Source organism: Haliaeetus leucocephalus, unplaced genomic scaffold (genome assembly GCF_000737465.1).
Source record: "Haliaeetus leucocephalus isolate CR32 unplaced genomic scaffold, Haliaeetus_leucocephalus-4.0 Scaffold450, whole genome shotgun sequence".
In the NCBI taxonomy this organism is placed as follows: domain Eukaryota; kingdom Metazoa; phylum Chordata; class Aves; order Accipitriformes; family Accipitridae; genus Haliaeetus; species Haliaeetus leucocephalus.
This window is the reverse complement of record NW_010972886.1, coordinates 18,750,479-18,760,520: the sequence shown is the minus strand read 5'-3', so window position 1 is coordinate 18,760,520 and position 10,042 is coordinate 18,750,479. Positions and strand designations below refer to the sequence as shown.

Here is a 10,042-nt window from a genome sequence, read left to right as displayed (position 1 = left end):
GTGGCTGGGAGGCCGCAGTGGGCACGCACGCTGCCCCGGCCACTCTGGACCGCAGACCTGTAGCGGCGGCACCTCCCCGTGATTAGTTGCGCATTAAAGATGTGCTAGAGCGAAGGCAGGGGTCAGGCTGCCAGCCCTTCCAGGACAAAGTCAGACTTCAAAGAAAAAAAATGGGTTTTTCAAAGAGGAAAGAAATTCTGAGATGTCCCCAGAGATTTACTGATTTTTGCTGTAGCAGTGAGGGACTTGGGAGAGCCCTTCCCTGTGCTTGAAGGACGCGGTGTTAACAGCAACGAACGCCCATCTCTGTGTGCCTCGCAATTTACAGCCCAGCAAAGCAGTCCCAGAGGATTTGAGGTAAGATGGGACACCAGAAAAAACATGGGATTTCTCCCGGGCTTTGCAAATCAGCCCCCAGTTGTGCGTATAAACAGGGCTGGCATGGCCTTGCTCTTGAAATTAGAGAAAATCGGTGTGGAGAGGCCGGCAGCGCGCTGCGCCATGCTTCGAGACAGATTCCTGGCTCCTACGCTGCCCGAGAGCTGGGGCTGAGCCCCAGGAGAGGGGTCCCATCCCTGGTCCCCCTTCCTGGCCGGGGGCGACTCACCCCCGGGGTGCCGGCTCCCCTTCCTCGCGGGTGCCTCTGCTGCTGTTTTCTGAACAGCTGTACCCTTTCCGTGGTTTTATCTTTGCAGGAGCCGCCTCTGCTGTCAGAACATAGCCAAGAGCAAAATAAGAATGAAAAGCAAACAGCCAAAGCTTCGCCACTCAAAGGAAAGGGTATTTGACCCTTTTTTTTTTCAATTTTGAGAGCAGTGGTTTTACCGTAAGATTCAGTCACTGCAATTAGCCCTTGGGATCCCCTGGGGAGAAGCAAATCCATACTTCCTTGCTTCACTCATTGCAAGGAGGTTACTTTATTAAACTCTTATGGTTTTTCTTGTCCTCTTCCAGCCCCGTGTGGTTTGTGTAGCTCACGCGAGGCTGTGGGCTGTGGAGAAAAGGAAAGATGGAGAAAAGAGGAATGATAATCCTTAATAACAGTTTAAAAAAAAAATCACTAAAAAAGCTGTGCTGTTTGGTAGCTGCAAAGCTAGCCTGATGGAAATGGGAGCAGAGGAGCTCATGCTCTTTATCAGACCCCTTTCCCCCTGCCTGTCTTCAGCCTCTTCCACACCTTCCATTGCCTCTCTGGTAAGGGGAATATCAAGGAAATGCCATTTTCTGCTCGGACTGCAGGAGGAGCAATGGGCAGCTCAGATCTTGGCCTACAGAGCATTCAAAGCTATCATTTCTCCCCCTTGAAAATTTCAGCTCGATCACCTACACGGGAAATCAATGTCTGGGTTTTAATTTCATTGGCCAGGATGTTCCCCGAGCAGAAAGGCCGGCTGGGGTACAGCGCAGGGCAGGTTCGTTTTCTCCGCTAATGAAGCCCACGGCAAGGGCTGGGCTCAGGCCGGGGTTCCCTAATCTCAACCCAAAGCCATCGTCTCCTCCTCGTGACACATGATCTGCCATTCCTCTGACCTCTGAGAAGGAGGGAGAAATTAGTGTGTATGGGTGAGCTTGCAATGGTGCCAGTCACTTCCTGGATAAAATAATTCACCCAAGAAGAGCTCAGTTGCTCTTCATCACCACAAGATGTGTAAATAGGATAATTGCCAGAAGTTTCCCGGAGGGCTTGGTAACGCCAGCCTTTCCTTGCTTTAGTAAAACCTGTTGTTTCCCTAGTTTTCATTTCATTTTTTTAGCTTCTGGTGGTCTTTTTCTCTTTTTCTGTTTTCAGAAGCAAAACAGCAAAATAAGGGGGGAAAGGTCAGGACAAACAACGGAAAAAGAAAGAAGACAGAATGTAATGGGTGGAAAAGAAAAAAAAAAGCCAATAGATTTCTGTTCTTTTTTTTTTTAAGTAATTATAAAAACAGATTAAAATTTCCTTTTCAAGGCTGCATAATGAGAAATATTTTGACAATTTCCAGGAAAAAATATAGTACTCCCCAAACAATGATTTCTCAGATTATTGCGCTGATGTCCTTGCCCTGCCGACAACAGTTTGCAGGGTTGATCTTGCCAGTGGAAGGGAAAGATAATCAGGGCAGGAGAAACGAGATTAATCATGTTTTAATAACTCTTTTTTATTCCAATGATCTTTTCCCTCGGTTGCCTCAAGGCATGACAGGCGTTGGCTGATGTGGCCCTGACGGGCTGACTCACAGATACAGAAATGCCCTTCCTGCTGACATGCTGCTTTTCCTTTATAAAAGCTGATTAATCATGCTCCTCTGCAATGCAAAGTTATTGCAAGACATTACCGGCTGGCCGCTGCGATAACAGGAGGGAGACCTTTCACTTTACTTGAGTCTGACTCATCTGAAATGTCATTGTCATCCTTCAGCCAGAGGAATGCTGATAGAGGGTATTTTGAATATTTTTTTTGACCTGTGGTTATGCGGCGGGGGGTGTGTCACGGATTTTCTTGGCTTGTTTGTTGGATTTTGGAAATGAGGTTCCTAATGTCAGAATGCTGACAATTATACACAATTTAATATAAGGTAATATAATGTAATATAATATATTATAATATAACATAGTTGATATAGTTAATATAATAAATATAACAAATATAATATAAATAACAATATAATCTTAAATTGTTATGTCGAGATTTAAAAAAAATTAAAAGCAGACCATTAAGTAGCATATAGGTGCTTTCCCATCTACACACGATCTGCGTGTAATCCCACTTGGGATCATTAAAACTGCACGGGGCTCCCTTCTCCCTGATTTGGGCAATCTGCTTGGGGTTTCGTGGTGTCCACCGGCTGCGTACGACAGCAAGTAATGACAGCGCCAGACAAATAAATACATCAAAAAATAAGACTTAATGCCCGGCCAAGCACCCAGGCAAGGTAGGGACCTGCAAGTGGGGGGTTGCTGCACAGCCGCAGGGAGGATGCTTAATTGGCTGTATATTAATTAAGAGCACTACTTAGGGCGTTTTGTCTGGAGGGAGCTTTGTTTGCAATGGCTTTGGAGAAGGCAGGGCTAGGGAGGTCACACCAGGTGGTGAGTGAGTCTTCTTTCTTGTTAAAACTGGGAAAATAAGTTTTCTCCACAGGTGCCCTCCTATCTCCATGGTCTGTTACAGCCACAAGTTTCAGTCCGGATACAGAAAATACACTTGAGGGTAGTGGTAGGGCTGAGCTAGGTCCTGCAAGCATGCCTGGTACTTTTTTTCCTCTGGCTCATAGTTTTATGTGAATTCTTGGACTACAACCAGGGAAACCAGCCGGTGCCGTTTCCCACAGGGCTTAAGCGTCCCGAGGCTGGGTGTTTGCGATATCTGGCATGGCAAGTGTGTGACTTCTCCTCCTACCATCACCTTCACCTGGCGCCCTGCCTTTACACCCTGTCCCACCCCTCTGCCCCTGCCCCAAGCCAGTGCAGCTGAATTAATTGGCATTTTCTGTACATGATGGCTCACATGTAGCTCAACTCACAGGGGATGGACCTTGTCAGGACCCCAGCAGGGAAAATATTGGAAATTTTGCTTATTTAGGGGCATTAGACTCTTATCCTTCTCCATGAGCTTCCTGTTGAGCCTTGCAACATCTCCGAGACATGCACTTGCCCAGCAGCTTGAGGGACCTGGGTTTTCCCTTAGGAAAGCTAAAGGATCTTCCCTCTGCCGCAGGCTGGCTTTTCCACGTTGTCACCGCCACTGCTCTGATCTGCTCGGCAAGGCGTGAACTTCGCTTAGCGGCCTTGAAAGGGCTCAGGAGAACCAAATGCCAAGAAATATTTAAAAGATAAAAATAATAAAAAGAGGAAATGAGCAGACATTTAAAGCATTTGTTTTTCCAGTGGCTGAGTCTTTGTGGGATTTGAAGGAAGGAGCGTGGTATTTTGTAGATTATATTTTAACATTAGTCAGTACCTTTTCTCTGAATTCTTCTGGTGGACGCCGTTTACTTGCTGCACCTTTCCCAGAAATGGGGAAAAATTATATCCCTGGGGGTGGCTGAATTACTATGTTGCGCTCCTTCGCTTTGGTTTATCAGGTTAGCCTTGAGGCTCTTGCAGGGGGAACTCCGTCCAACGTGCCCCAACCTCAGCAGGGCAAAATAAATAGGATTAGGGGTAACAGCAGGCTGGCTGTCTCTCACCACACTCTGGCTAGGAGCAATGTTCCTGCTAAAACAGAACCGTCGTCCCACCCTTAGCAGCTCCTTGCGTTCCATGGGGACCCCCCTGCTCCCTGCACAGACACTGCCGGCAAATGTTGCATGGCTGGTGCCTTATGCCCATGGGTGCTTTCCAGGGCAGGCAGAACAACTCTGGGAATGCTCTTTGTAGTTTGATGTGTGGAGGCACCAAACATCCATCATGAGGTGTAGTGTCCTTTTTTTTGTTGTTTTCTTGTTTTGAAACACTATTTAAGGCAAATGTTAATGACTGATAAAACACCACATGAATGCCATTGCAGACATGGGTGATACGAGTGGGGTTTTGTGTCCTTGAGGTTTTTTCCCCCATCTTTGTGACCTCTTAAGGATGGCCTTTCTTTGGTGGTGCATGTCGTGGAGGCAGCTCTAGCCACCAGCAATCCCACAGTTTGAATTCATCGAGTGACTTCTGTGCCTGGTTGCTGCCCAGAGCCAGAAAAGCAGATCTCTGCCCTCACACAGAGCAACGCTGAAATCAGCGGGATTGCTCGTGGGCTTAGGACTTTGCTCGTGGGCTTAGGACTTTGCTCATGGGCTTAGGATCCAACCGAGATCATCCCAGTGCCCCTACCCCATGGCCTTGGTAGATATGGAGTGAATGGCCCTCGCTCAGGCAGCAGTGCCTACGAAAGGCTGAGACCCCACTGACTTCACTACACGCAGGATGAGCACCGATAGAGCATTTGTTACCACCGTCCACCACTGTAGGTAACACAAGGATTACATGTACCAAATCAATAGGTTTTGATATTGTATATGTTTCTTAAAAACCACTGAAGACGCATTCTGTTTAGATTTTATTGGTGTTTCATCAGAAAAGCAACATACAGTGTTATTCAACGTGTGGGATAACCTTATTCTTTTAGTCAAAGGTAACTGCAAGGCTGTGGTGCTGTGCCATTGCCATGCATATGACAAAGTAAAATCCAGTCCTGACGTGCCATTTCCGCAAAGGATGAGGCGTGTCTTAATTTTGGACCATAAAAATATAACACTTACTTCATTACAAACCAGTTGATATGTACAAAGCATTTCAGACATGTCAGCTAGCCCGTCCTGCCATGGTGACAGCAGGACAGTTATAGGTCTTGCTTATAATGGCACCTCATTGATAAGGCGGGAACGGGGAGCAGAGGTAGCTGCCCTGGGCACCGCGGTAAAACCCCCTTGGGCCAGAATGAACATCCCGTCTCCTCTGACTGTAAGACGGGGTACCGAACTATCTGGTCCCATCCCTGTTTGCTTTAGCCCATGGGATTCACCGGGCCCTAAATAACTCCCTAACAAGGATGCAGATCAAAATGTTCCTGCTGGGTTCGTGGCAGGAAGAAAGGGAGACATGAGATTATCCAGGTGTAATTGCACCAGTGTGAAAGATGCTACATCAGGAAATATTCGACCAGAGAGAACCCAAACTAAACCTAGACACAAATTAGTGTCTTCCCCAGGCTGGACCCACTACCACACTCCATTGGTAATATCGTACGCATACTGGAATACACAAAAGTCATAACAGACATCAGGATTATAGGTTTTACTGAGGAATTTCTGGAATAAATAACACCTCTCAGATTTGTACCAGCTCTGAGCCCACACTTATGCTTCCTTTTCCCTTTTTCATAGTGGAATAAGCATTATATACAATGATTAATTGATACCTTAACTGAAGAATAAGGCAGAACCACTCCTGAGACATCAATGTGTGGAAAATGCCTCTGCTTCTGATAAAGCAAACCAAGTAGTCCCTGCAATGCAAGGCACGTCGCTGTGAGTGGCTTTTCCCCATACAGACCCCGAGTCAGCATAGCCCGACAGCGCAGGCATAATTTTATGTATGTAGGTTGTCCCACTGATTTCAGTAGGATTATTCGTTTGCTTAATTTATTCATATATTCAGAGTGCTTTGCTGGCTTGTCATAACACAGACAGGGTATGAATTTTCTGCAGGACTTCCAAGAATGCCGCTGCTGCATTCACTGCTTCTCCCAGCCACTGTGCGGAGAAAAGGAAGCAGGGACGGAACAGTAAAAACACTTTTATCAGCTACATCGGCCTGTGTTGTTTTGTTTGGTTTTGTTGGTTTTTTTTTTAATCTTACAATGGAGAAATGAAGACAAAAAAAACAGCAGGAAAGGGTTTTCCTCCACGCATGGAAGAACAGGATGCAGGTCGCTGCCTACAGCAAACTCCTTTGTGTTCAGTTCCCATTTCTGTAGCAATTAAGCCTCAAGTATACAATAAAACCAGCAGAAACTTCAGGAAACTTATGTGCCGTTCAAATCACATGCCTGTTCTTTTCTAGCACCTTTTTACCTTGGAGAGCATGGATAAATAATGAAGCTGGCACTGCTTGATGGGAAGCAGGAATGGCCGCTGTGCCCCTCAGTTTTTGGGGGAGGATTCCCGCTGAAACAGCTCAGAGAGGCTTCATTGTCAGGAGTAGCCGAGTATAAGCAGCTCTCTGAAGTTAGGTACCTGGGGAAGACTGGGTAACAATTTGCCCTGAGAAAGCATTTGCTTTGAAGCAGGGTTAAAAGTTTTATACATAATAATTAGCAAATATATAACATCCAGTGTATTCTTTACAGGGGGAGGAATGGAAAATGCACTCAGCCTGGACCCCCAGCAGTTGGGAAGGGGTCCTGCCCCAAAAGTATGATCCAACAGGAAAGGTCTGGTCTCTCATGCAGCTGCATTTGAAGGAGAGCATTGTTTTCTGTATTTTGCAAGTGGTTTTAAACTGAATACACCAGAAATGGGTAGGTGGCTTTTCTAAACATAGTTTTTCATACCTTTTTACCATATATTCTCTGCCTTGGCCCCTTGCCTACAAGGCTGGATCGCACAGATTTCCCCATGCTGTGCACCTCCTGGGTCAAGGTCTCGCCCTTCCGGGGCTCGATGCCTCGGGGGAAGCATCGCTGCCTCACTGCTCCAAACCCAGGGCAATCGCGCAGGCTCCTGCACAGGTCTGGGGAGCTGCAGGGATGATATAGCTCCACTAACCTTACGGTGTCTGCTCCCCTGAAAAAGCTCTCTGCTGCTGTAGTTTTAAAAAGGTTTATTCAGTTACCTCTGATGTGACTTTTTCCTTAAAAAAAACCCCAAAACCAAACCAAACCAACATTGAAAAAAAAGCCCTGCTTGTGGCTGCAGAGACCAATTCTTGACCTGGTGAAACACACAAGTATTTTCAAACCCATTTCAATGAGAACAAGGCAAAACCAAGGGTTGAATGCAGGCTGGCTGCTGCCAGGCAGGCGAGGGGGTGGACTAGCATTGCTTTGGGGATGGCAGAGAATTGGGGGGGCTGCGGGGACAGGGCAGGGAAGCTGCTGCTTTTGCAGGTTGGCATTTCAAATACAGGTAGGGGAGGCCAAATGAGAATGGAAATTGTTTTCCTGTAGGAAGACGAATCAATACTTATAATTTGCTATTTTTAAGCACAGTGAGGTTCTGCAGAGCTGAGGAGCAGCCCCAGCAGGTGACTTCAACCCCATCCCTTCCCAACCTTGCAGCACTGTCCCTGTTAACCCTTTCCTCCGAGGAGCGGTGGCTGGTTTATAAACCGCAGGACGGATTTGGGCTGCCGTCCCACCCAGCACCGAGACCTGCCTTTGCGGGGGTGAGGGGGATGAGCTCCCGCTTTGCGAGGAACTCCAGGACAGGCTCTTGGACACGCAAAACCATGTTGAACAGACAGCATCACACCCCCCCTCCCTTTTATTTTTCTTTTTAATTTGCAAAAACATTCTCTGCTGCTCAAGGCTCTGCCTTCCCCCTCGCTGCCCCGGGTGCCGTTACCTGCGCTCGCCGCCTGCCCCGCGGCTCTCCGGCTGCTCAGGCACCCAGCAGTAGTTGTCCGCCGCGCTTTTGGCCGGCTGCTTCTCCCGCTTGGCCGCCCTCCTCCTGCAGGCCAGCAGGGCCAGGGCAAAGGCCAGCAGCAGCAGAATGGCTACCAGGCTGCCCAGGATGTAGTAGAGGAGCAGCCTGGGGCCGTCGGTGCTGTGCTCGGGGCCGGGTGCTGACCCTACTGCTGTGGGGGCCGGCGGCGTCACCCTGACGGGGATGCCCAGGGTCTGGGGGATGCCCGTGGTCCATGGGGCACCCGTGGTCTGGAGGATGCCCGTGGTCCGCAGGGCGCCCGTGGTCCGCGAGATGCCCGTGGTCCGCAGGGTGCTGTTGGGGGTCCCCGCGGGCTGCTCTCCAGCGGTGGGTGCGGCGCGGCAGCCGTGTCCATCCTCCTCCGGGAGGAAGCCGGGCGGGCAGAGGCACTCGAAGCTGCCGGGCAGGTTGCGGCAGGGCCCGGGGCAGGGGTCCCGCAGGCACTCGTCCACGTCCAGGCAGGCATTGCCACTGCCGGGCTGGCGCTGGTAGCCGGGCCGGCAGGCACAGTGGAAGGAGCCGGGGACGTTGAGGCAGAGCTGGGGGCAGACGCCGGGCAAGGCACACTCATCCTCGTCGAGGCAGTGGCGGCCGCCCGGCCCCGTCAGCTGGTAGCCGGGCCGGCAGAGGCAGAAGAAGCTGCCGGCTGTGTTGTGGCACTCGTGCTGGCAGGGCCTGTCCCGGCACTCATCCACGTCCAGGCAGCGGCGGCCGTCGGGCGCCAGGGCGTAGCCGGCCTCACAGCCGCACTCGAAGCCGCTGGGCAGGGTCCGGCAGGTCCCCTGGCAGGGGTTGGGGTGGCAGGCGTCCTCGGGCAGGCAGGAGGCCATGTCAGGCGCTAGGACGTAGCCGGGATGGCAGGCGCAGCGCGGGGTCTCCCCCGGTGCCTCCAGGCAGCGATGCTGGCAGCCCCCGTTGCGGTGGGCGCAGGCGGTAGGGCAGAGGGGTCCCGGGGGGTGCCAGGCGAAGCCGCCCCCCTCCAGCGGCCCCTTGCAGACGGCGAAGGCCTGGCCCCCGCCCCCCTCGCAGTCGGCCTCCGCCAGCGTGCCGAAGGGGGCAGCCGCCAGCTGGGAGCTGCGCACCCCGAAGGGAGTGGTGTAGCTGACCCGGCCGGGCCCGGCCAGCGGCAGGGGTCCGCACATCCCCTGAAAGCTGAACTTGCAGAGGAAGGCGGTCAGCAGGGCCCGGCAGGGACGGTCAGCCCAGCCGGCGGTGCCGGAGGGCCCAGCCGGCCGCAAGCTGACGCAGCGGGAGGTGACGCAGGTGACGGCGGGCTCGGACAGCCAGGCCGAGTAGTTACCGGGCTCCCCGCCGGCCGCCCAGGTGAAGCCCCTCAGAGGTTCCTGCGGCTGGATGCACTGGCCCCGTGACAGAGACAGCCCGATCCAGGCCGGGCCCGGCCAGCCGGCCGCCGCCATCAGCTCCCGCAGCCGCTGGGCCTCGTCGGGGCTGCGTACCGGAGCCAGGTTGCCGCCGTTGTGCCGGCAGCGTTCCTGGGCAGCGCTCCAGCCCAGCTCGGCCCGGTGCAGGGTGTAGCAGGCGGAGCCGGCGCAGACCACCTCGGCGTCCTCCCCACCGGACCCCCGAGCCAGCAAGAGCAGCAGCAGCAGCAGCCGGGCGATGGCCATCCCGCCGGCTGGACGGACGGAGGGGAGGATGGAGGGACTCGTCAGCCTCCGGCTCACATCCCCTCGTCCCGCCGAGCTCGCCCTACGTGCATCCTGTGTTCCCGGGTCTCCTATTTATCACCGGAGGCTACGGCTTCCTGTAGCGTGGTCTGGCTCACCGATTGTTGGTGGCAGCCCGGGCGGTCGCCTCGTTGTCTTCCCCTTCCCCCCCGGCGCAGCGGGCTCTTCGCTCCCATCCTAAAGCTTTGGCTGCGAAAGGGCTCACTGAGCTTCAGCTGGTGATGCTTTTCTGCAGGAGAA

At 52.1% G+C, this 10,042-nt stretch overlaps 1 protein-coding gene across 1 annotated transcript; it reads right to left on the bottom strand.

Annotated features, from left to right (window-relative positions):
- Positions 1-5,276: 5,276 nt before the first annotated feature.
- Positions 5,277-9,755, bottom strand: CD93 (CD93 molecule). Its single transcript, XM_010574906.1, has one exon. The coding sequence runs from the start codon at positions 9,740-9,742 to the stop codon at positions 8,030-8,032; it is 1,713 nt and encodes a 570-aa protein (XP_010573208.1). The 5' UTR covers positions 9,743-9,755; the 3' UTR covers positions 5,277-8,029.
- Between the last annotated feature and the right edge of the window lie 287 nt (positions 9,756-10,042).

Coding starts and splice junctions, on each gene's coding strand:
- CD93 (XM_010574906.1), bottom strand. CDS start 9,742: ATGGCCATCGCCCGGCTGCTGCTGCTGCTGCTCTTGCTGGCTCGGGGG.